This window comes from Sus scrofa, chromosome 4, assembly GCF_000003025.6.
Source record: "Sus scrofa isolate TJ Tabasco breed Duroc chromosome 4, Sscrofa11.1, whole genome shotgun sequence".
NCBI classification, from domain to species: Eukaryota; Metazoa; Chordata; class Mammalia; order Artiodactyla; family Suidae; genus Sus; species Sus scrofa.
The window spans coordinates 2,278,867-2,305,047 of NC_010446.5; the positions used below are offsets into that span (position 1 = coordinate 2,278,867).

Below are 26,181 nucleotides of genomic sequence, written 5' to 3' on the forward strand. Positions count from 1 at the left end.
GCCTCCCGTATGATCCCCAGCAGGAGCTAGAGCTCGAGGCTCCCAGGAGGGGGACACTGGGCCACGGCCGGAGGTGGGATGAGCAGGAGCTCTCCCACAGCTGCCGCCCCCAGTGGGTAGCAGTGTCACACCCCCCAGGTCTGCCGGGTACCCGGGTGATGGGATGCCAGGGCCCCGTTCCCGACCTGCTGTCTGGATCAGGAGGGCTGCAGGTGGGGAGAGCCCATCACTGCGGACGCCTAACCACCCTCCCCTCCCGGCACCTCCCCTGAGTCCTGCCTGGGCCGGCAGCGCCATCTGCTGACAGATCCGGGAGGCGCGGGCAGGAGGGGCCCCAAGGCCAGGTGAGCTCTGCTACCAGGAACGATGGGTGTGCTGGGGAGGCAGGTGTGAGGGGGCCCAGAGCCCTCACGCTAACTCTGGGCTGAGGCTTGAGGGCCTGCGTTTGAACCTGGCTCCTTCACTGACTGCTGTGTGACCACCAGCCAGTTCCTGACCCTCTCTGAGCATCATCCCGATCCCAGGGTGGTGAACACACCTGGTTCCCAGGTTGCCGTGAAAAGTGGCCTCCAGGCTGGGAGCCCACAGCCAGCTGAGGCTGTGCCCCTGATGCTGGAGGTGCTCCCCAGTTCCTGAGAGGTTCACGTGGGAAGCAGGCATGAGGCATGACCCAGCCAGGAGCCCGCAACCCAGATGTCTCCATTTTCAAACCAGGTGAAGGGAGCCAGAGATGGACGAGGGTGAGATCCAGGTCTCAATAGGTGTCCTTCCCCCTGTCCCCTGGGGTTAATGTCTGTCCACCCCCACCCCCACCCCCATGTGATGCTGGAATCCCTGCCCCCCACCCCTCCCCCTCCCCGACCTCCAGCCTCCAGGGACCCTGCAGGCATAGGGGTGCACTCCCTCTAAAGCAGCCTGTTCATTGTCCGGCCGGGGCTCGCTGGAAAGTTCTCCCGTGGAAATGAGGTTGCAGAAAAGCACTGTCATCCAGATCTGAATTAGTCTAGGGCCTTCCAAGAGCCCAAAGGCCCCAGGCGAAGGTCTGGGGCCAGGACACACGAAGCCCCAGAACTCATCCTCCTAAGAGGCCAGCCTCTCTCCCTACCCTACTTCTCCTCCCCGGAATCCCATAGAGGGTGGGTAGCCGTGGAGGACGCACCCCCACATCCCTAAGGGGAGGACTGGGGGCCCAACCTGCCTGGTCCAGATCTAACAACCACTCACCGAGAAAACAAATAAAAAAACAGACACCCTGGCTTGAAGCATCGCATGTCACCATGGCGTAGATGCCCCAGCTGCCACAGCGTCGGGCAGAGATGCTCGATTCCTCGCCACGTGTAGCTGGAGAGCCGGCTCTAAATAACCTCTAGGACAGAGGTGACGGTAAAACACTCAAATCAGCAGGAAGGATTGAGTTGGGGCTGCTTACTGAATCTGTTTTTAGTAGAGTCCACCTAATTGGAAGCGTCTATGGCGGGACTGAACAACCACCTCTCAAAATGGCTGAGAATTTCAGCACCAGGCAGGCAAGCCTGCAGGCCACCAGGCGAAGTGGCTCAGGAACACATCGGGAAGACTTGGGGGCCTCAGAGAGGGGACACGGCCAAACGCCACGACCTGTGCTGGGTCAGGTCTCCCAGGGACCCTCCTTCTCCAGCGGCATTGGGGACCCAGTTTTCAACAGTGCCCTTCATGAGGCTGAGAGGAGGGGAGAGTGCAAATCGGGCTACGGGAGGCTACCTTCATTTCAGAGCCACCTGAGCAAACAGCAGCCCCTCTGTACCTTGGAGAGAATCTCAGAAGCCAGCTCCTGGCCTGAGGTGAGGGTGAAGACGTGAGGGGTTCTGTGAGCCCCCCCATAAATACGCCCTCCTCCTTCTGCTCCCCGCGGCCCTCCCAGCCCCGGATCCCCGCATCTCAGGTGGGAACCCGTGATCCCTTTTTACACGTGTTGTTCATCAAGTTTACAGCTGGTGCGGCCGCCCAGGCATCCCGCTTGTGCTAAGCGCCTTGCAGAAAGTGATTTGAGTCTCAGGACAGGCCGGGGAGGGGGCACTGTCAGCCCGTTTGTTAGGTGTCACAGCCTCAGAAAGGTCACCCAGACCGCCGAACCAGAGCCGGGGGTTGAACCCGGGGCCAGCTCTAAAGCCCCCGAGGCCTCGGTGGTGGGCAGTTGCCAACTGTTGTCCCTGAGGCTGTCCCCGCAGTGGCCCTGGCCCCGTACCTGGCTGTCTCCAGGATGCAGTGTGGCCACAGGGACTCTTCCAGCCCCTGGCTGGGCAGGGGAGGGGCCAGTGAGCCAGAGCAGCAGGTGCAGGTGCCAACCGCCTGTGGGCCCTGGAGCCTCCTCTCCGGTAGCCCCTCCGTACCCAGCCCCGTGCCAAAGGCCTCCAACAGCTGAGAATGGTGACAAGGGCACACGCTGGGAGTCCCGTCTGCCTTCTGGACCCAGCTCACCTGCAGCCATGCAACTGGACCACAAGCGGGAATCCCTGGGAGTTCCTGTTGTGGCTCAGAGGTAAGACGCTGACTAGTATCCTTGAGGATACGGGCTCCATCCCTGACTCCTGCGTTGCTGTGGCTGTGGTGTAGGCCAGCAGCTGCAGCTCCAGTTCAACCCCCTAGCCCGGGAACTTCCATATGCCGTGGGTGTGACCATAAAAAGTAAAAACAAAAGCAAAAACAAGGGGGAGCCTGCTGTGGAGCAGCCCCGAGACAGCTTCTGTGCGGCAGGCCACTCACAATCCTGTCTCTGCCACCTTGTCCCTGCGTGGAGCAGGTGGTAGTTATAACTGCTGCGTAACAAACGACCCCAGACTTAGGAGCTGAAGACACACATTTACTGCCTCACGGTTGCTGGGCTCAGGAATCCAGGTGTGGGTCAGCTGAGGCTCCCGCCTCTGGTGTCTCGCAGGTTCATCTAGGTGTCTGCTGGGGCTAGCACAGGTGGCCAGGAGACAGCTGAGAACCAGAGGTGGGGGGTTAGGGCCCAGGCCACACGGGGGAAATAGACACACACACACACACACACCACACACACACACACACACACATACGTGTCGTGCCCAGAGCACAGCGGCCAAATCCACCTTTCCTGTCCCTGGGTCGTGGAAAGGTGCCGTGGGTGCTGGCACCATTATGACCTCAGGGGTGAGGTCAGGGCTGGCTGGGGTGGGGGAGGGGCACTCAGAGATGGGGCTGCCCCCCCAGGCATGAGGACAGAGCTGGCAGCACCTCCAAACTGCACTGCAGCATGGACAGGCAGCACTCCGAAAAGCCACACAGCCACTCCACGGCTGACAGGACTCCTTAGCCAGGTCCCAGAACCCCAGGTCAGCCCAGTGCCAGAGGGGCACGTGCGAGCCAGGGCAGCAAGGGGCTGAGGGGGAGGGTCCTGCCACCAGAGCAACCTGGCGGCCCTTGACCTGGTGCAGGGAAGGGGGAGGGAGGGGATGGGGGGGACACGAATTCCAGCAGTGGCTTCACCATCTTGCTGCCCAGTGACCACTGACTGCTGGTGGGGGCAGACGAGCGTGAGTGAGCGAGTGGACAGATGGACAGACCCCGGACAGACTGTCCACCTGCTTCCCTCAACTTCAGCTTCTTTGTCTGCAAAACAGAGGACACGGCAGGGCACATCCTCACAGGCTCAAGGAATGGACACAGAGGGAGGCTCCTCCTGGGTTCCAGCCCCGCATCCCTGGGGTCCCGGGCAGGCCCAAGGGCAGCTGCACCTCCCAGGTCCAGCGGTGGGTCGGCAGCTGCCCAGCGGGCTCCCTCCGCTGCCTCCCCGGCCCCCCATCCCTGGGTGTGCGCCTCGGGGCGTTCCCGGCCCCATGGCTCATGGCCCCATGGCTATGGCTGTCACCGAGGGGGTGGCTCGTACCTCCTCTGACGCAGCCACTGACTCTGCTGCGTCCCGGCTCACGTCCAGGGTGGGAAGACCTTCCCCCACATTCTCTGTCTTTAGAGATGCCGTCGGCTCTGGTCGCTGGGGCTGGGATGCAGCTCTGGGCTGAGTCTCAGAAGCCTCCTGGGCACAGAAGGAGGCTGGCTTGTGTGAAAGGCCAGCTCTCTGAGAGGCCGTGGAGGCCGGGCCTTCCAGGAGCCGTCCAGGAGCACTGAGCCCGCGGGCCATGGTCCGTGGGATACAGGCCTTGGAGATGGGAGGTTGGGGACAGGCAGCCTCCTGCAGAGGCTGCGCGTCCTGGGACGGGTCCCTGAACCTCTCTGTGTCTCAGCACCTTGTGGGCTTGCGGTGAGGACAGCACGGACAGGATCGAGCCCCCAACACATGGTCTTCCTCGTTGGTGGGCGGAGGCGCTGGGGAGAGGGGTGGCAGGTGGAGGGGAGGTGCTGGGAAGGGAGGCCCTTGGCCCCTCTCAAGCAGGAGGAGCAGCCCTGTTCCCCAAAGGCCTCCGTCCACCCCCACTCAGCCATGTCCTCAGTCATCCCTCTGGGCACCTCCTGGACAGCTTTACCAGCCAAGCCTCCCTGACCCTCCTATTTAAAATAACCCCCACGGGAGCTCCCGCTGGGGCCCAGCAGGACAGCCCTGGGACACAAGTTCAATCCCCAGCCCGGTGCAGTGGGTTAAGGATCCAGTATGGCCACAGCAGCAGCTTGGCTCTGATCCCTGGCCTGGAAACTCCATATGCCAGGGGGTGGACAAAAAGAGAAAAAAAATAACCCCCGGAGCTTGTCCACTGCCTGTCTTACTTGACTTTTGTCCTTGTCACTGTCCCCAGAGCATGAGTGCCACAAGGGAAGGAGTTCGTGTTCTGTCCCCTGATGAGCCCCCAGGTCCTGGAGAGGTGCCTGGTGCATAGCAAAGCCTTTGCTAAACACTCACTGAAGGGAGGCAGGCAGGAAGGCGGCTGCTCATGGCACCGCACTGGGCTCAGGGACTGCGGAGCTGGTCAGCCATCCTCGAGCCCCCAGTCTCCATTCCCTACACTCTGCCGCCATCCCGGCATGTCCCCTGGGCACTGGAGCTTCCTGAGGACAGCACTGAGGCCACAGTGTCACCAACACTCAGACGTGCAGGAATACAACTCCTTGGGCAACCCCGGGAGTGTCCCCTGCCTGGCCACTCGTCCCCAAAGAGGCAGATGGTAGGGAGGTAGGAGGGTCCCCAGGCTGGGTGAGGTCAAAGGGTGGGGAAGGGGGTCCCCCCACTGCAAGCAGGAATGCCACCTGGGAGGGGCTGAGGGAGGCAGGGCAGCTGGTAGCAGCTGCAGGACAAGAGGGGGTGGTCCCACCAGCCAAGGAAGGACCCAGGAGCACGCCCTTGGCAGCCTTTGCTCAGGGCCTGCGCTGGGACATGCCGGGGGCCCAGAGGCAGCCAGCACACCCACAGGGAGACTTGGGAGGGAAAAGGAACCGGGGGTTAGTCAGTGATGCCACCAGGGTTCAGGCACCTCGGGGAGAGCCACAGGGGACCATCGACCAGCCAGGGAGGCAGGGACACAAGCCCGGATGCTCCTACCCAGCCAAGAAGGCTGAAGGGTGGCTTCAGGTGGCCCTCGCAGGGGACAAGGAGGAAGCAGGGTGACCAGCGGCCGTGGCTCAGGCTCCCTGCGCCGCATCCTCACAGCCCTTGGTGTTTTCCGGGTTTTCTGGCTTCATCCGTGTTGCAGCAGACGTGTACCGATCCCCCACTGCGGTTCTGTCCCTCGTGAGGCCTGACGCCACGGGCTTTAGGGCTAATTTGCCACTCGCTTTTCCCCTTTGGTGAAACATCCATTTGAATCTGTTGCCGGTATTTTCTTAGGTGTTCATGTTTGTGTTGCATCGTGTGCGTTATTTGCATATTTCAGATACAGTCCTTTATCAGATGCGTGATTTGCAAATACTTCCTCCAAGTCCGAAATTTCTCTTTCGTTTTTTTTATAGGTGTCTTTCAAAAAGAAGCTCTTCATTTTGGGAAATTGATCCACGTTTTATTTTACAGATAGTGCTTTTGGTGTTACATGCAAAACATCTTTGTCCAATTCAAGGTCACAAAGAGTTCCTCCTATATTTTCTTCTAGAAGTTTTAGGATTTTTGGTTTTACCTTAAAGTCTGCTATCTATTTGGAGTTCACTTATATAAAAAAAATGAGGTATAAGTTGGGATTTTTTTTATGTGTATATCAGATTATTGCAACACTGTTTGTTGACTCGACTATCCTTTCTTCTTTTTTTAGACCATCCTTTCTTAACTGAATTGCTTTTGCACCTTATCACAACGTGTATCTTTCTCTGGACTCCACGTTTCGTTCCACTTGTTTATATTTCTGTGCTTTCATCAGTATCACACTGTCAGGATTCCTATAGTTTTATAGTAAGTCATCAAATCAATAGTGTTGATCCTCCGTTTGGTCTTCCTCAAAATTGTTTTGGCCATTTTCTTTCTTTCTTTTTTTTTTTTTTTTTTTTGTCTTTTGTCTTTTTGTTGTTGTTGTTGCTATTTCTTGGGCCGCTCCCTCGGCATATGGAGGTTCCCCATGCTAGGGGTTGAATCGGAGCTGTAGCCACCCGCCTACGCCAGAGCCACAGCAACGCAGGGTCCGAGCCGCGTCTGCCACCTACACCACAGCTCATGGCAACGCCGGATCGTTAACCCACTGAGCAAGCGCAGGGACCGAACCCGCAACCTCATGGTTCCTAGTCGGATTCGTTAACCTTCCCCTCAAAATACTGCCATCAAATAGTAGGTTAATATCTACCTTGTCAGTTTTGGAGAGAGGGATATTAAAATCAACTGTGGCTGTTGATTGTCTATTCCTCCTTTCAGTTGTGTCTTTTTTGCTTCCTGTATCTTGAAGTTCCTTATTAGGTTCCTGAACATGTACAACTGGTAAGTCAAATTGATGAATGACCTTTTATCGTTATAAACTGATTCTCTTTATTCCTGGTTATATTATTTGCCTGAAAATATCCTTTGATATTAATATAGCCACTCCAGTTTTCTTTAGATTAATGTTAGCATGCTGTATCATTTTCCATCCTTTTATTTTTGCTCAATTTGTGTGAATTATATTTCAAATGTATTTCTTATAGGTAGCATATAATTGGATCTTGCTTCTTTATTCAGTTTGACAGTCCCTATTATTTGATGGCAGTATTTTGAGGGGAAGGCCATGCCCATGGCATGCAGAAGTTCCAGGCTAGGGACTGAACCCACACCACAACAGTGACAATGCTGGATCGTTATCCCACTGAGCCACCAGGGAACTCCTTGATTGCAGTATTTAAATCATTTATATTTAATGTGACTATTGACATGATTTGAATTTAATCTTCTGACTTGATATTTCTTTTCTCTTTGCCTCCTCTTGTCTTTGTTCTATTTTTCCTTTTTATTTTCTATTTTTGAATGTTGCTTCACTGTCCTTTGCCTTTTGCATCACTTCTGACAAGAACTAATTCTTATTCTTACGGCCCTCATTCTTACCTTTTTTTTTTTTTTTTCATTCTTATCTGCATACCTTCATACAAAATGTGGGGGTTTTTTTCCTCTGAATGTTTTTAAGATTTTCTCTTATCATTGGTTTTAAGCAATTTTGTTTCACTGTGACTTGGTGTCATTTTCTTCATATGCTTTTGCTTGGGATTCAATGCGTTTCCTGGCTCTGTGTTTATAGTTTTCATTAACCTGAAAACCTCAGATATTATTTCTTCTTTGTCCTCTCTCCTTCTCCTCTGAAGACTCAAATTACACTATGCCCTTTTCCACTGTCCCGCAAATCACTGATGCTGCTCCCTTTTTTTCAGTGTCTTTCTATTAGTATTACATTTTGGGATGGTTTCTGTTTTATCCTCAGGTTCACTCATTTTTGCTTCTACAGTGTCTAATCTTCTGTTAAAACTCATTCTGTATATTCTTAATCTTAAACGTTGTATTTTTCGTCTTTTTTACAATTTCTGTGTCTTTCCTTACTGTGCTTGTGTTTTAATCTCCTGTGTTGATCATAAGGAATAGAATTACAATAGCTTTTCATGTCCTTACCTGTATCATTTGTGTCATTTGTGTGTTGCTTTTGATCAATTGATTTTTCTCCTTACAATGGGGGTCATATTGTCTCGCTGTTTTTGCACACCTGGTAATTTTCTATTCAGTGCTAGGCATTGTGAATTTTTACCTTTTGGGGTACTGAATATTCCTGTACTTTATAAATATGCTTGAGCTTTGTTCTGGGATGTAATTCGATTATTTTAAAACAATTTGGTCCTTTGAGGCATGCCTTTAGGCTTTGTCAGGGAAGGAAAGGCATTCTTGTCTAGGGCTGCATTTTCTCCTCCGCTGCTGAGATAACACCATTCACAGCGCTCTGACTAATGCCCTATGAATTACAAAGTTTTCCACTCCGGCTGATGAAAAAAAGGAGCTGTTCTCAGCCTGGGTGAGCTCCAAGGATTGTTTCCTCTGCTCCTTTTGGGGGGCTCCTCTTTGCACATACACTGATCAGCACACAGATAAAGCCTTGGGCTGGGGGTCGGGGCAGGCGGGCTGCTGGAACCCTCCGGAGCTTGCATTCCTTGCCTATGCCCTACAAACTCCGGCCACCTTGGCCTCCCCCGACTTCCACCTCCATTTGCTCCACTCAAGACCACTGGGGTTTCTCAGGCTGCCTTCCCTTGCACTGCAAATCGGAACTTTCTAGGCAGGAAGCTGTGGCAATTTGGAGCTACTTTTGTTGGCTTTATACCGCTCAGGGATCGCTGTCTTGCCCTGCTTGCTGTCTGACATTCCTGATTTTGTGTATTTTTCCCAGTGTTCCAGTCGTTTAAGGCAGGAGGACGAACCTGGTCCTCGTGAGTCCATCTTGGATGGAAGCGCCGGAGTCACCACCGTCCTTTTCAGGACTTGGGCCCTTTCCTCTTGTGCAGCGGGCACCGTGGGAGATTCTGAGTGACGTGATTTGACACACGTTTCTTATTTCACTGTGAAGAGGGCTCAGCCACACGTTTCTTATTTCACTGTGAAGAGGGCTCAGGCACACGTTTCTTATTTCACTGTGAAGACCCCACCTTCTAATACACCACATCATGCCCCTAATTAAGTTGTCGGCTCTTGGTTGTCTATCTTGGTCCCTGTTCCATCCCTTGGCCCTAGAAGGAGCAGACCACTGCCCCCACGGGACGTACAAATGGAGAGTGAACACGAAATGAGGTCATGAAGCAGATGGGGCCCCCACTCCCACCACAGGGGCTCCCTGGGGGGACCGGCACCCTCGACGGGCTCCCTGGGGGCACCAGCACCCTCGACGGAGGGTGTTTTCTTTTTGGCCCTTTACGACAACGTCCACAGTCTGAAGGGATCTTTCTCCACAAGAAGGGGAAGAGGAAGTGGGAGGCAGGCGAGGGAGAAGCGGCTTCACGGGGCCCACATCCCCTTTGCTCCTGCTGCACATGTCTTCTCAGAATCTCTCACACAAGAGGCCCCGAAAGGGTGGGGCCTGGGCACAGGTGAGGGGGCCCCATACACCCAGCTTCATGGGTCCTGCCCCTGCAGCTCTCACACCTCCCTCAAAGACCCCCACCACGAGGTCTGGGGAGCCAGGGCATTCTCAGGTGTGGTCCTGAAAAGACTGGCTCCCCCAGGTCAGGGAGAGAGCTGGAGCAGGGGTTGCCAAGCCCTGTGCCCTCCACATCCTGCCGTGTCTGTCCCACCAGCACGTGCTAGGGAGCCAGGCCCCACCAGGCCCACGCAGCAATGTCCCTGGGGTCTCCAGACCCCCGCCTCCTCCAGGATGCAGCCAGTCCACTGAACAGATGGGCAGGTGCATTGAAGGGTGGCCCTGGTCCTGACCGAGGTGATTCCCAGGGTCTCTGCACCTGCATCCAGGAACACACCCAAGGGCACCCTGGTGTGTACACCCGGGATCCCTTTTCCATTTCAGAATCTCCTTCCCCATCTCCGAATCCGTGAGGACCCAGGCATCCACAAAGGTACCCCAGGCTTCTGCCCACAGGAACAGACAGACGCACCCCACCACCATCGTGCTCTGCAAGTCATGGAGCAGCCAGGCTGCCCTGGAGCCCAGGGAGCACACGACGGTCATGGAGGAAGCCTACAACTCAGGTACCGCCGGCCTGGGACTCAGGCAGGGCAGGGGTGGTCAGGCACCAGCCGATCCCACAGTCCTTCCATCCGAAAAAGTCCTGGGGAGGACTTCGGCAGAGGCCGTCCACCTCCGGGCCCTCCGGGAGGTGAGAGGTGTGGATGTAGTGAAGCTTTCAGCAGGTGCCTGTCCATCCTCCTTGGCTCTTCATGCTCCTGAGGCACCATCCAAAGCCAAAAAGGGCCCCCTGTCCCCCCCCCCAAAGCCCTTCACATCTTCAAGCCCCAGCGTGGGCCTGGCCCTCCCTCTGAATGCGCCCCTCCTTCGAAGGGTGACTGGCCCGCATCCTTCCAGGCAAAGTTCAAGTGCCGCCGCCTCTGAGAAGCCAGGTCTGACTGTCCTTCCAGCTTAGGATTTATTGCCTCTCCCCTCTCTGTGTGCCCAGGGCCTCTTACACGACTTCCCCACCGAACCCAAGTCCACTGATGTGGGGTAGGGTCCCCTGGGCTGGGGGCTCCTTCAGAACAGAGCTAGACTGGACTCCCCTTCGAGTCTCGCACAGCCCCACGAGCACATAGTGAACAAACATCAGTGAACGCCGGGTGACTGGATGGAGGGTGAAGGAAGGAGGAGAAGGAGGGATAGAGGGATGGATGATTAATCCATGAATAGACGGGTGGAGGGATGAGTGAATTCGAAAATGGATGAGCAGTGAGTAGATGGCTGAAGGTGAATGTATGAATGGGTGGGTAGCGGGATGCGTCCATGGGTGGAGAGATGAGTAATTTATTAATGGATAGATTGCGGATGAACAAAGAGTGGGCAGGCAGGTGGATGGACGGGTGGATCGCTGAAAAGGTGAATGAAAGATGGGTGAGCAATGGATGGATGAGAAGGAGGCTGAGTCTGAACGGATGGAAATGCACGTGGGAATGCGTTCCCGCGCGCCCTAAACTAGCTCCATCCCCGGAAGGACCAACCGAACACTCAGGAGGCTGAGACCCTCCCAGTGTGTTCGGCCGGGTCACATGTCCCAGCCCCACGCCTTCCTCGCCCACGCAGCCCAGCGGGCGCACAGGACCCCCCACACCCCACCCTCCCACCTTCTCGCCTTAGCCATCTGCTTCAAGATGCTGCGGGACCTGACTGACTCCGACCCCCTCCACCTGAAGCACATCACCAAGAAAATCAAGAGCATGGCTCGCGGGGCCCCCAACCCGGTGCTGGAAACCATCCATGAGTACTTTGTAGACAACCCGGAGGTGGGGGCCATTCGGGCCCTTCGGGGCAGGCGTGGGAGCAGAGGGAGGGTGGGATCCGGGGGGATCCGGGGGGATCCGGGGGGATCCCGGACCTCGGAGCGGCTCAGCTCCTGATCCCTCCGCGCGGCAGCGCCGTGATCTGGGACGAGTCAATCGCCCCATGGGTCCAGCCAACCGAGGGACGGGGGAAGAAGGTGGACGCCCCTGTCCTGTCCACAGTCCCCTGCCACGAGGTCATGATCAAGGAGACAGGAACCTGAGGCTCAGGGAAGGGAGATGATTAGCCGGAAGTCACAGAAGGATGGACGCTCTGGCGGCGTTTTAATGGATGAGTGTATGAATGAGCGGACGCAGTGCTTCCAAAACCCCCCAGCAGTTCCCCGAGGACAGGGACACATTTTCACTCTGCAGCACCTAACTCGGGGCTCCTGTGGTTGCTGGATTCACGGCCAGATGCATCTACTGTGCTGTCTCCTCTCCTGCCTCCTCACGTGTCCCCCCCACCCCGGGATGCTCCCACAGGTGCCTCCCTGCGTGGCAGACCCTGAGCCTCTGTCCACGCTGTCGCCCCCAGATCTCCGTGAAGCACAAGTTCCGACTCTTCCACGTCCTGGAGACGGTCATCAGCTCCAGCAACGCCCTAGACGAGAGCTGGGAGAAGACCTTCATGCAGCTGGCCCTGGAGAACATGACCAAGTCCACGGTGGGCCCCCCCGCCCCGCCCCCAGCAAACAGGCTGCCCCACAAGGGCTCCGGGGAGCGCAGGCAGCTGCCCGGAGACCCAGATGTGCCCAAGTGATTCTGCCCGATTTCTCACTTTCTTACCACCAACCCCTTCAGAGAGATACCCTCACACACCCACTCTACAGATGAGAAAGGTGAGGCTCAAAGAGCTCTTTGCTGGCTGGTGCCTCTCGGCCACCCCCCAGGCTGTAACTCAGCCCTCAGCCGCCTGCCTCTGGGTCCCCGCCTGATGCGGGCCACGAGTTTGGACCCAAAGTGCCCCTCCCCTGCCACCTCGGCCCCGGGCTCAGCAACAGTCTCGGCTGATTGCTGCTCCAGGGGCTTGAGGGTCAGCGGCTGTTATTCAGACAGATGAGCCCAGGGCTGCCCACGGCAGAGTGGACACTAAATGCGAGTCGTGGTTGGAGAGCAGTGACAGGTTCCCGAGCCCTGGGCCCCACGAAGCAGCAACAGGCGTCATTTAACCCTCCTGCCACAGCTTTACAGCCCCGTTTATAGATGGTGGGGCCGAGGCTCAGAGTTTTGGACACGTGCCTGAAGTGATTGCCCAGCTGGCAAACGGCAGGGGTGACAAGCTCCCACGTGCCCCACCCGGAAGGTGTGGGTCCGTCTGTTCTACTGTGAACATCAGAACAAAGCGGGAAACAAAGTCCATATCCACCTTGCTTGTTTTCTTTCTAGAATTGCTTTTAATTTTAAAAAATCATTCATGATTTTAAAACATATCAGGCATATTTTATGATATTTTTTAGGGCCGCACCCATGGCATAAGGGGGTTCTCAGACTAGGAGTTGAATCAGAGCTGTAGCGCTGGCCTACACCACAGCTCATGGCAATGCCAAATCCTTAACCCCCTGAGCAAGGCCAGGGATCGAACCTGCATCCTCATGGATGCTAGTGAGATTCATTTCCTCTGAGCCATGATAGGAACTTCATATCAGGCATATTTTAAAAGTTCAAGGCATCTAGGTCCAAATCACAGCCTGTTAATCATACAAGGCTGTGGGCGAGGGGCGGTGGGGACCCAGGCTGCCGAGGCCTAGGGGACAAACAAAGCCCGCCAGTGTCTGGGTGACAAGAGCCCCCCTGGGCAGGGCCAGGCTGGCGGGGCTCCTTTGCACTTTCTGCTTCTAAATACACCGCAGCCAGCCTCCAGCTCTCCAGCAGCTGGGAGCAGGCACTTCTGGGGGTCGCACGAGCTGGTCCAGGACTCACAGCAGAGAGCGGGGTCAAGCCTCACTAAGGTCAAGCATCTCGGTACCCAAAGGCCAGTCTTCAACTCCAGTTGCCCCCCCACCAGGGTCCCCTCTCCCACACTCAGGCCGCCCTCTTCCCTCTCCTGTGTTGGAGACTCGATCTCGGCGGCTTTCTGAGACAGTGTGCTCAGGACGTGCCGTTTCGAGACCATGAGTTTGTCTGCTTCCCCTCGGACTGTGTGTGTTGATGGTGAATCACACCCTCCTCCTCCCCCAGGGCTGCAGTGGGGACTCCAAGCCCTTCTGAACGCTGGCCCTTCATCCACCTGCCTTCTGCAGGCAGGCTCGAGACACCTCCGTCCTGCAGGGCGGGGCTGGCTCTGCATCTGTTTTAGCCACCGTGCTTGGCCGTTCTGCATCCTTGCAGTCTGGCCACTTGCAGTCTTTTGCTTCTGGAAAATGCTCGCTTAATTCATTGATGACACCGTCGCCCATGTTTCTCTGCCCCAGGCTTCGGAAATGCCTAACGCTCAGACGTGGAACTTTCGATAGCTCCTGAGATTCTTATCTCACCTCTCCCTTTCCACGGCTCCGTCCTTGTTCCCGTATCTGAAGCTCCATTATCTTCCTAACCTTCTACTCAGCTTTCCATGCATGTCTGTGAGTCTTTAACTTCCGAGAGATCTCTCCTTTTGTTCTCAGAATGTTCCCGTTTCATCCCGTTTATAGCTTCACGGATGCTGTATCTTCTCTGATCTCTCAGGATATTAAAGAGTGTTTGGCTTGAAGTTTCATCTCTCCACTTGGCCTCTATTGCCCCCAGTAGCTTGTTTCTGGATTTCATCAGGTTTGTGGTTGTGGCTGTGTTTTAGTCCCTCCCGCGTCCTCGGCCCCTGTGTGGGGCTTGATAAGGCGCTCTGAGCGCAAGGGTGGGTGATGGGTTGGGGGTCCATCACAGAGTTATGAAGTGAGTCCGCTGCTGGCCTCTCCATGTCCCCTTCCCCCACATCAGCACCTCTGTGTCTTTTCTCCTGCGCCGTCCAGATCGCCCAAAGAAGACCCCAATCCGGTGCCCAGCCCCGGGCGGTGTTGTAGAGGGCCTGGCCCAGGAGGCGTCTAGCCCCTGGGCTTGCAGGCTTGGCCTCCCGGCCCGGAGACCCTCCAGTGTGCAGAGTGGGGACAGTGTGTGGACACCTGACCCCTTCTTAAACCGCTTTACCCTCCCCTCCTCCTCTCTGACTCTCGCATCTGGGAGACGCAGCATCTAGGACTTCTGCCCAACAGTGGGACCCCGTGCAGGGTAGCTGGGGCTGGTTCTCGGCTTAACCGACGGCCAGCTGGTGCTCAGCCAGTCACCTCTCCCTCATCTCCTTTGCAGCTTCAGAATGAGGTTGCTACCGTCCTTTTGAAAAGTCTCCTGACTGTAGTGTCATTGAGGCCCTTTTTTGAAAGAACAAAATCAGATTCAATCCGTCACCTTAACAAGAAGCCCTCATAGCCACGCTTTCAACAAATGATAAATGAAATAGCAACTTCATCGGCTGATTCAAACAGCAGGGGAGGGACCAGAGACCCCTCACTTTCAGATGCCACCTGATGCAGGGCAGACGCTGGTCGTAACCCAGCCACGGTCCCGTGGCACCTCCCTCACACCAACAGCCAGGGAACGCACCCGACGCGCCACCAGGAAACCGAGACGAGGGCGACTCAAAACTGGGGCAAGATCCCCAGAAACACCAGCACCCTGGTTGAGAAAGTGGTGGCCGTGGCAACTCAGAGCCAGGCTGAGCCCTCTGGTAGAGTGCGGCGGGCCTGGCAGGTCTACGGAGGGTCAGGGGCCCGGCCAGCTGGGCCTCTGCCCCCGAGCAGCTGACACTGTCTCATGAGGCCAGGGCACTTGGACAAAGCACAGGCTCTTGTTCCGAATCCGTGGTGATTAAGACTCAAAGGATGTGACCTTGTCCTGAGCTTCAGGAGCTCAGGACGAGGTGACATCAAGCAGAGGCATGCAAGCAGGTGCGTCTCCTGAGTATGGGCCTGGGAGTGAGCTTTCAAAGTGGACGAGGAAATTAGAAAAGAAGAAAAGAAAAGCGGACCGGGTTTGGATACACAAGGTGGGAAGCACGGCGTGAGCAACGCCTCAGACGTAGGAAGAATGCCAATGAGTTTCTGGAACGGTCAGAGGACCAGGCGCGGTGACAATCACACGTAGCTCTGAGCCCCGAGGTTGAATCTGCTCTTCGCCCGCCAGCTGTGTTCACTGGGCTTCCTCCCTCAGTTTCTATCCCGAAGCTGAGCTGACAGTCGCCGTCTTCCCCACCGACCCAGAACGTGTGTGTGAGACACCAAGGCCCGTCTGAGCGCCCGCGCTCTCCTTCTGCCCCCACCCAGGAGCTGGAGGAGGCGTACCAGGACGCGGCCAGCAACGTGCTGCTGGCCATCTGCAGGCACTCGTGGCAGGGGGTGGCCCGGCACCTGGAGACCGAGCTCCTGAAGGGCGTCTTCCCGCACCGCAGCCTCCTCTACGTGATGGGCATTCTGTCCTCCAATGGTATGTCCTGAGCTTGGGGCCCAGGCTGGGCCCCCTCTGTCCCCAGCCAGCAGGCGGGATGGAGCGGGTCATGGGAGAGGTCAAGGGTGCTCAGCGGGGCTGCTGACCAGCGGGATACACACAGACCGTGCATCGGCTGCACAATAATGAAGCATCTCTGTGCCAGAGGGTCTCAGGCTGCGGCATGGGCACCCCCTCAGCCCACCTCCCCTCAGCCAGCCTGGGTGCACTGGGGACTTCCAGGACAGGGCGCCAGGGCTCAGCGGTGCTGCCCGACCTGACCGGCCCAGCGCACGCCCCTGCTGCCAGCATTTCAGCAACAGGCCTGGAGGGAACCAGGATGGAGCTGGGAGGTGCCAGGCGGCAGCCCTGCACCACTGCAGGCTCCTCTCCCTCGACCCCCCAGCAGCCAGGGAGGCTGACTCACGGAGGCTGTGTGACGGGGAAGGGGACCCAGCCACCATCACAGGCCTGCAGGGCCAGGTCTCCGTGCTTGCTCTGTGGCCACTGTCTCTGAGCCACTGGAATGGCCGCCCTGGACAGTGGGGGGTCTCTGAGGATCCCGAGGGAGGAGCTGGAGGGAGAGGTCTTGCCAGGAGGAGGGCTCAGCTCCTACGAGACCCCACACACCAAGCACCTGCCCCGTGCCTGGCTCTGCCATCAGGCGCTCACAGCCTCACCAGGGAGGCAGCTGCCAACTTTGATTTCTCATTTATTCGTTCATTTATTTGTTCACAAGCATGAGCTGAGCTCACGGCTGCCCAGCTGGGGAGGTCCTGGGCCACCCTGGTGGCCATCAGGGAGGGCTTCCCAGAGGAGGCAGCCAGCCAAGTCTGAGCCACGCCTTGAGGGATGAGCAGGAGTTTGAGGAGGGAATGTGGTGAGCATCCCTCAGGGCCTTCGGGCGGAGTTGGTCCACAGGCTCAGTGAGGGCCTGAGGTCGAGGTGGAAATGGGTGTGCAGGCCCTGCTCCCTACAAGAGGCCCAGCCCAGCAGGGAGGCCTCGAGGCCACACTTGGGACTGTAGACTCTAAGCCTTGGGGGAGGCAGGCCCCAGCCTGGCTCAGCTTTGCATGCGCTGCCCGGGACTGGTAGGCTGGGTGGAGGTCCCCCATACCTCAGGGACCTCCGAGACCCCTGGGGACATCCCGAAGCAGCCCCTCCCTCTGAGACTGGGTTTCCAAAGCACATTCCAGCCTCCCAGGGTGCCCCCCTCGGAGCTTCCTTTTCCCACCCTGGAGGGGACTCAGACACAACCCAAGGGACCGTGCCAGAGAGCCCTCCATTCACCATCGATGAGCCTGAGGCCCAGAGAGGGAACGCTGCCCACCTGAGGTCTCCAGCCAGGGTGGTGGGGCCACAACTCCAGCCAGCTCACCATCCTCCAAGCTCGCTTCCCCACGGAGCCGGGATGGGCAGAGACAGGACACTGTCACCCTGACTCAGTCATGTCCGGGGGTGGAGGAGATGGAGTCCAGACCCAGCCCTGGCCATGGACATCAGGCCTGACCTCCAGTGACCCCCTCCCTCTCACAGACGAACTCTTAAAGGAAGGAGACAAGGCATGCTGGGAAGAGCAGCTGGCCAAGGTAGGAAGGGCCACCAGGGCCCTCTGGGGGAACGGTGGGGAGGCAGGCAGCAAACCAATGTGGGTGAGACCCTGCAAGGTGGGAGGAGGGAGGAGGGGGCGGAGGAGGGGGGAGGGAGAGGCCCACTGTTACAGACGAGCCCAGGCTTGGCGGGGAGAGGGCTTGACCACAGTCACAGGACTGGTCTCTGGGCAGTTGAGATTATTGGAAACTTGATCCCAAGACTCCTGGGAGAGCTAAGTGTCCAGCACACCCAAGGGCCTTCCCGGCCATCCTGGGGGCTGGTCCACGATGAGGGGCTCAGAGAGGATGCAGAGGCCAGATCTGGGGTCAGAGGAGGACACAGCGAAGGGCAGGGGTCAGGCTGGTCCATCTCTGACCACACACCCAAGTGAAGGGCTTGTGTGGCTGGGAGAAGGGATGTGGAGCCCTGGCAGACCTGGGTTCAAGTCTAGATTTAACCAGTCACAGCCGTGTGTCCTGGGTGACCTGCCTCACCTCTCTGTACCTTAGTCTCCTTGTCTGTCCAGTGAGGGTAAGTGCCAACCCCAAACGCTGGTTGTGAGAGGACGGGAAGGAATCCACAGGGTTTGGCTCTGCACCTCACAGACGGGAAGCCTCCGATACCTGGTAGCTGATACCATCACGTAGTAGCAGCACGGTGGTAACTAAGTGGCTTTCAGTAGAAATAATACCAGCAGCAGCAGCAGCAACACAGGTAATTAACAGAAAAAGAGGACAGAAAATCAGTAAGGATGTGGAAGACTTGAACAAAGCAATTAACCAAATTGATGGAACTGACATTCCTTTCAAATGTAAATAAAACATTCACCAAGATAGATCATTTGCTGGGCCATGTATCAAGTTTCAATAAATTTAAAAGGGCTGGAATCAAACAGTACATTCTCTGACCAGAACATAAATTAGAGATCAATAGCAAAAGTATATCTGGAAAAATTCCAAATATTTGGGAATCAGACGACACGCTTTTAAATAACCCATGGGTCAGAGAAGGAGTCACAGAGGAAAAGAGAAAATATTTTCAATTGAATGATAAAGGAAATGCGACATGAAAGATGGTGGAGGTCAACAAAAACTAATGCTGAGAAGGAAATTTCTATTTTGTAATGCCTCTATTAGAAAAGAAGAACGGTATAAAATCCCTTATTTAAACCTTCATTTTAAGAAGCTTTCCAAAAACGTGCAAATTAAGTCCCAAGTAAGTAGAAGGAAGGAAAAACTAAAAGCTGAAGTAGAAGTCAAAGAAAATTTTTATACAGACCAAAAAAAAAAAAATAGAGAAATTTTAAAAATAAGGCATAAACCCAAAAAGTAAGGTATTCAAAATTTTCATGAAATGATAAGCTCCCTGATAGACTGATGAAGAAAATAAAAAATATTTAATATCAGAAAAGAAGGAACACCACTGCACATGCTTTAGACATGGAAGAGTAATAAAAAATGATTCCAATAAATTAGTCGACCTAGACTGAATAGACAAATTCCCTAGGAAATGCAAACTGCCAAACTGACACAAGAAGAAGCAGAAAATCTGAGTAGCCCTGTAACAAAGAAACTGGAATCCTTGGCCTTACCCCAAAGGAAACTCCAGGTCCAGGCACTCCTGTGCTTAATTTTATCACAAGTTAAGGAAGAAAGAATACCAATCCCATACACATTCTCCTAGAAAACAGAAGAAGGAGCAACACTTCCCAGATCATCTTACAAGGCCAGCCACGACTCTGACACCAAAGCCAGACAAAGACATTACGAGAAAACTGCAAACCAATATCCATCATGAAGACGGACTCAAAAATCTTCAAAAAAAAAAAAAAACACCAAAATCAACCCGGCAACATAGAAAAAACATCCACATGTGTTTACCAACCTGGAAACTGTCAGACTCCCGCCCTTTGGGGCTTTTATGGGGCTTCGTTAGTAGGTGTGATTAATAACATCCTTGGCCACTGGAGTTCCCGTTGTGGCCCAGCAGGTTAAGAACCCCACACGGTGTCCGTGAGGACTTGGGTTCCATCCCTGGCCTCTCTTGGGGGGTGAAAGAAGCGGCAGGGTGGTGCACAGATGTGGCTCAGACCCAGTGTTGCTGTGGCTGTGCTGCAGGCCTGCGGCTGCAGCTCTCATTTGACCCCTAGCCTGGGAACCTCCATGTGCACAGCACAGTGATAAAAAGAACAAAAGAAAAAAGAAATCACTGACCACCGACAATTAAAGCCCACATCCAGCCCCTTCGCCTCCCGAGGTTTAGGGGTGAACGAAGGTTCCAACCCTCTAACCACGATTGGCTCCCCTGGCAACGTGCCCCCATTCCGGGGTTATCCAGGGTTTTGAAAGTGGGACCAGGCTTGCTGTGAATAGCAAGAGACACCATGACAGTTCCAGTCTCTTAGAGGAGTGCTTTAGTTCTGTGCTAGATGAAGACGGAGCTGAAGACCAAATACATATCTTATTCTCCGTTTAATTTTAATATATGTTTACATAATCTTATCTAATTACGTAACTTTATCAAACATTTATCATAAGTGCATCACAATATCATAACGCGAGAGGCCCTAACGAAGGAGGAGCAGGCGGAAACTGACATCGATGAAAACCTTCCAGTGAACGTAAGTCATGAGGAATGAACAAACCCCTTCCCACCGGAGCAAAGTAAGGCAAAGGTGTCCACGCTCCACTTCTGGTCCACACTGCCCTCGAGTCCCATCAGCGCCATCAGGTAAGAGGAGGGAAGCAGACACACAGCTTGCAATGGAAGACGGAAACCTTCTTTCTTAGCAGTCACCATAATTGCAGGCAGAGCAAATCTCAGAGTTCCCTCGGGGCTCAGTGGGTTAAGGATCTGGTTTTGTCACTGTGGCTTGGGTCACTGATGGTGCAGGTCTGATCCCTGGCCCCAGAACTTCCACAGGCAGAGAGCATGACCAAAAACAAAAAAAAAAGGAAAAAGAAAAAAAAAGAAAATCTTGCAGAAAAATGTCTTTTTAGGGCCACACTTGTGGCATGTGGAAGTTCCCAGGCTAGGGGTCAAACAGATCTGCAGTTGCCAGCCTAGGCCACAGCCATGGCAGTGCCAGACCCAAGCCACATCAGCAACCCAAGCCACAGCTTGGGGCAATTCCAGATCCCTAACCCACTGAGGGAGGCCAGGGATCAAACCTGCATCGTCATGGACACTCTGTCAGGCTCTTAACCCACTGAGCCACAATGGGAACTCCACCACAGAAATTTTTTTAATTCTAGAACTATTTATTACTAATAATTGAATTTAGCCAGATCTTAGAATAAAAAATCAATATGCAAATGGCAGTCAAATTTGTATGTACTTACAACAAACAATTGGAAAATAAAGCTTAAAAAAACAATGACACAGCCCTATTAAAAACATAAAAACTCTAAGATAAATTTAGCAAATATGTGCATGATTCTTACAAAATCTTGCAAAAAGAAATTAAAGGAAACCTAAACAAATGGAGCTATGTGGTCGCGGATAAAAAGAGCCAATAATGCTAAGTCTTCATTTCTCCCAAAATTAATTTACAAGTTTGATGCAATGCCAATCAAAATCCAAACCAACTTTATTACAGAATTAAATATATACATATAAATATATATATATATATATTTTTTTTTTTTTTTTGCTTTGCTTTTTAGGGCCGCACTTGAGGCATATGGAAGTTCCCAGGCTAGGGGTCAAATCAGAGCTGCAGCTGCCGGTCTACACCACAGCCACAGCAACACCGGATCTTAGCCGCGTCTGCAACCCACACCACAGCTCACCGTAACGCCAGATCCTTAACCCACTGAGCAAGGCCAGGGATCAAACCTGCATCCTCGTGGATCCTAGTGGGGTTTCTTAACCATTGAGCCACAAAGGGAACTCCCATTATAGAATTAAATACAATTTAAAAATTAAAATTTTTACATGGAAATTTCAAACGACCTAGAACAGAAAAACAATCTTCAAAAAGAACAAAGTTGCAAGAAGTACGCTACCTGACTTCAAGATTTCCCACCTAGCTACATAGCTCAGGAAGACAGTGAGGGTACATCCCCTCGTGGCGCCGTGGGTTAAGGATCCCACATTGTCATTGCAGGGGCCTGAGTTGCTTCTGTGGAGTGGGTTCAATCCCTGGCCCAGGAACTTCCACATGCCATGGGTGTGGCCAAAAATAAAAGACAGGGAGGAACTGACAGATTAAACAAGTAAATCTACAGAACAGAATAGAAACTCCAATATAAAACCACACGTACATGGTAATTTTTTTTTTTTTTTTGGAAGGTACCAAAGCAATTCAATGGGGAAAGTCTTCTGAACAAACAGTTCTGGAACAAACCATTTTTTCAAGGGGAGGGGAAAAGGAACTTTAACGCCAGCCTGGAACCATACAAAAATTCATTTGAGATGGAACCAAGGCCCAAATACAACAACGAAAATGAAAAAGCTTCTAGAAGAAAACACAGGAGAAAATCTTGCCAACCTTGGAGTAGGAGAATATATCTTAGGACCCAGAGAACCCTCATCATAAGAAAAAAAAAAAATGGATAAACTGGAACTCATCTGCATTAAAGCCTCTGTTCTCAAAGAATACTACGAGAAACATGAAAAAGGGGAGCCAGAGACATGGAGAAAATATTCACGAGACACCTTTCTGACAAAGGATTGTGTCCAGAAGAAATAAAGAAATGAAGGGAGAAAAAGACACCAGCCCAACCGCAAAAATGGACCAAAGATCGAAAAAGGCACATCGCAAAGAAAGGCAAATACATGACCCATCAGCCAAAGAAACCACGGTCGGCGTCTTGAATCCTCAGGAAAAAGCTGGTTAAAACGGGTGTGAGCTGGCACCACAGGCCCCGGCCGAGCTCAGACGGGAGAGAAACCCCACCAATGCCAGCGGGGAAGCCCACGCTGCTCGTGGGACCGCGAGACCTCCTCGGAAAACTGACTTTTTCGTATAATGTTAAACCCCTGACTCAGCAATTCCACTTTCAGGCTTTAACCCCAGAGGCATGAAACCCTCGTGCACAAAATTACACACACGAGCCCGTTGCCGGCAGCCTGATTCCTAATAGTCTCAAACTGGAAACAAGCTGTACTTGGCCCACGGAGTCCCTCACCTCGGATCTAAAATCAATTACTTGCCTGTCCACCTGAGGAAACGCGAGAAAGCCCAGCTGGTTCAACTGAAACCGAGCCTCAGAAAGGAAATCAGAAAAACGAGAGCAGAGAAAGAGAAGCGAACTTGCTGATCCACGCAGCAACACGGGCGGATCTCGAGAACACGCGGAGGAAAAATCCCAGACACACACAGGTGCGCACGGCACGACCCCAGACCCCATGGTGTGAACCTCTAGAAGAGGCAAAGCTAACTCGGGCGAACGAAATCCAGTCAGTGTCGCAAGGATGAAGCTCAACTGGGAAGGAGTAGAGAGGGTTTTCTGAGGCAGCGGAAAATGTTCTAGATCCTGATGGGGTCTGGCCATCCGACGACACTCATCGCACCGCACACTAAAGATACGTGTGCTTCGGTGTAAACATACCCAATTTAAAAATCATTAAAACTTGGAGTTCCCGTCACGGCTCAGTAGTTAACTAACCCAACTAGGAACCATGAGGTTGTGGGTTCGATCCCTGGCTTTGCTCAGTGGGTTAAGGATCCGGTGTTGCCCTGAGCTGTGGTGCAGGTTGCAGACGCGGCTCGGATCCTGCCTGGCTGGGGCTGTGGTGTGGGCCGGCGGCTACAGCTCTGATTCGACCCCTAGCCTGGGAACCTCCGTGTGCCACAGGTGTGGCCCTAAAAAGACAAAACAAAAAGACAAAAAAAATAAAATATTTAAAACTGAAAGAGATTAAGTTTGGAAACAGATGTGTTTCAAATTTAAGAAGAGGCAGAATTGCAGGGAGAGGTCGAAGAACTATGTAGTTTATGTACAGTCAGTAAACAGCCTTAGCTGCATCTGGGGCAGATGCAGAATCAAATATATGAATTCTCTCTTAACAGAAACGGGCAAAAGTCCCGCTCGTTCCCATAAACAGGGTCACATCAGTTTGCACCAGCTTTGCCACCAAACGCTGGCACGTGCAGCAGCGAACAGAAGAATATGGTCGTTTGGGGGAGGGCACGGGAGCCCCTGGTGCTTCTAGAAACCTAGGAGTTTCCAGGAGGCCGGGGTCCCATGGGGATTCAGCAGACACCTGTCCTGTGGGTAAGTGAGAGAGCACCCAGGTTCTGCTGTACCCCAAAATCCTGTAAATGGGCCAGATGGGGAGCATAACCAAATCAGACAAGCTCCTCCGGATTCTGGCATAAGCGAGAGCAATTTCCATTTCAGGGTCCGAAGGAGTGTGGCCAGAGGGGGTGCAAGGGATCCTGCCTGGGCGGGGGCGCAGGGGCACTCTGGGCAGGTCTTGCATCCAGCAAGGCTGCGGGGAGCTCCTGAGCTCCAAGGGTGGCACTCTAGCACTCCTCCAGGGGCGAGTCCCGGAGATAGACTCCCGCGGGGAAATGCATGCACGTTATAAACTTCAGTCAGCGCTGCCAAACCCTGCGCCTGACTGCAGTCCAACCACCTCCCCGACCCAAGGTCAAAGCTACGTGCTGAAATTTGGCGGTTTTACTTTCTGCCAGTCTTGGTCAACATGATATGCTCTCTTCATTCCCATTCCTTAAATATTAGCAAGGCTGAGTTTATGCAGCTCCGTTTTTATGTGCGTTGTCATCCCTTCCGGCGCGGTTTATAAAGCGTCCTTTATCCGTGACATTAACTCTTGGCAATAGATCACAGGCAAAAGGCTGCTGCGTCTTTCAACTTAATTTATGGCAGCTCAGCTGAACAAACTTCTTGAGATGTTCATCTTCACTTTTGCCAACCTTTTCTTCTTGTAAGATTTTTTGGATTGGGAGCAAAATTAGAAGACCTATCTCCACCCCCAAAAGAATCTTAGGATCAAACGTCGCGGAAACGTTGGAGACGTTTGGTCCCGTCTCAGTCAAACCATAAAATCATGTGAGATCAGGGCCGAGGTTTTAGGACTTTATAATTTGAAGGGATGTTTCATTTATTTAATCATCGATTCCCTCATTAAAACATATTAATGGAGCGTTGACGACTTGCTGGAGAGACAGCTGTGGACACACAGGACACACACACTCTGGAGGAGCCGCCTTCCGTGGACAGGGGCCGAGCATCTCTGAGGACCGAGCCCCTGCCCAGCACTGGGGACATGCTCGGGCTCCCGGTCTCCAGCCCCCCACCAGAACACCTCCAGGGAAAGGAATCTCGAGGAATGAGGGCTGGCTAACAAATCAGGGAGCAGGCCGTGGAGCCTCAGAAGGGGGAAAGGAAGAAGACAGCGTGGTCGGGGCTCTGCGGGGCCGGGGGTGGCCGGGCTGCTGGGAAATCACTTAGGCTGCCCACCCCCGTCTGCACACAGATGGCCATCAAGTCGGTCCAGTTTCTGGACAGAGAAGCGTGGTCCAAGGACCTGCTGGAGGCGCTCACCAAGCCTGACCGGACACATCAGGAGCAGCCCCCGGAGAAGGTGGCCCCAAGCCCCCCTGCTGCCCACGGCCAGGCCCGGGCTCTGTCCCTGGGCCGCACACCTAGAGCGAGGCCTGGGCCCCTGGAGGAAACTGGAGGGACGGGGGCTGGCAGCAAGGCTGGAAGCCACACCCTTGGAGCTTTGCCACCAGGCAGGGGGTGGATGGTCCATCCCCAGGCTGACGAGGGCCAGGAAGGCCAAGGCGCCCGGACAGGGGAGGGGCTGGTGCCCAGGGTGGACAGGGAAGGGGGGGTCCGGCGCAGGACTGGACGCCAGACCCGCCCCCAGGCCTTCCTGTTCATCTTCTACGGGCTGGTCCTGCAAGCCGAGGAGAGCGGCACCACGGTCAGGACACACCTGAGGAGCCTCCTGGAGACGTCGCACCAGTGGCCCAAGCAGAGGGAGGTGAGGCCCCGGCCCCGCCCATCCCCCACCCGCCTGCCCCGACCACGGCGTAGCCTGAGCCTGGTCCCACCCCGAGCCCGGACCCTGCTCACATGCGAGTCCTGACTCCGGTCACCTGCCGAGCCCCTCACGTCTGGGTCCTCCTCCTTGTCACATAGCTACTTCCTGAACAAGTCCCCTCCCTCTCTGGGCCTCGGCTTCCACCCCGCCCCCCAGGTGAAGGGGAGGCCTGGTCCTGCGACCCTGCCTCAGGGACCCGGGTCCCCTGTCCCCGCAGGGCATGGCCCTCACTGTGGGACTGGCCGCAGCCCGCCACCTGGACCACGTCTGGGCCGTCCTGGAGCAGTTTGGCCGGAGCACGCCCATCAAGTGGAGCCTGCACAGCTTCTCCCCGAAGGTATCGGCTCCCCAGCTGTCCGAGGCCTCGGCCAGAGGGGGGAGGTTGGGACCCCTCCCTCCATGAAGGTTTAGGCCTCCCCAGGGAGATCTTGGAGCCAATTAGGGGACCGTCCATCTCTGGGCCCCCTGTGGGGTGGCCCCTGGGCCTCAGCCCTCTCCTCCCGAGCAGGGACTCCCGCCTCCCGCTGATGGGATGCCAGTGAGCCTGGCAGGAAGGCCAGCACAGCAGGTGCCAGGACGACAGGGTACCTGTTGCGTGTTGGTTAATGGCTCTTTGATCTCGGGCCGCATCTGACACCCGAGGCACAGGCCAGAGGTCAGCCCTGGTTCCGGTCGATGGACGGAGCAGCCACCTCGCCCCGGGCAGAAGCAGAGCCTGGGGCTGCAGGAGGGGAGCCGGGTTAGACAAATGGGGGAAGAGCCAT

General features: G+C 54.7%; 1 protein-coding gene across 1 annotated transcript in view; it reads left to right on the forward strand.

The window, feature by feature from the left end:
• MROH5 (maestro heat like repeat family member 5) overlaps nucleotides 3,254-26,181 on the forward strand; it is a 62,057-nt gene continuing 39,129 nt past the window's right edge. The window contains exons 1-11 of the mRNA XM_021090549.1: nucleotides 3,254-3,284; nucleotides 5,345-5,392; nucleotides 8,760-8,799; nucleotides 9,888-10,069; nucleotides 11,166-11,311; nucleotides 11,886-12,014; nucleotides 15,643-15,802; nucleotides 17,339-17,391; nucleotides 24,845-24,952; nucleotides 25,241-25,357; nucleotides 25,635-25,754. Coding sequence (XP_020946208.1) covers nucleotides 3,254-3,284; nucleotides 5,345-5,392; nucleotides 8,760-8,799; nucleotides 9,888-10,069; nucleotides 11,166-11,311; nucleotides 11,886-12,014; nucleotides 15,643-15,802; nucleotides 17,339-17,391; nucleotides 24,845-24,952; nucleotides 25,241-25,357; nucleotides 25,635-25,754 — 1,134 coding nt within the window. The remainder of the gene's footprint in view (nucleotides 3,285-5,344; nucleotides 5,393-8,759; nucleotides 8,800-9,887; nucleotides 10,070-11,165; nucleotides 11,312-11,885; nucleotides 12,015-15,642; nucleotides 15,803-17,338; nucleotides 17,392-24,844; nucleotides 24,953-25,240; nucleotides 25,358-25,634; nucleotides 25,755-26,181) is intronic.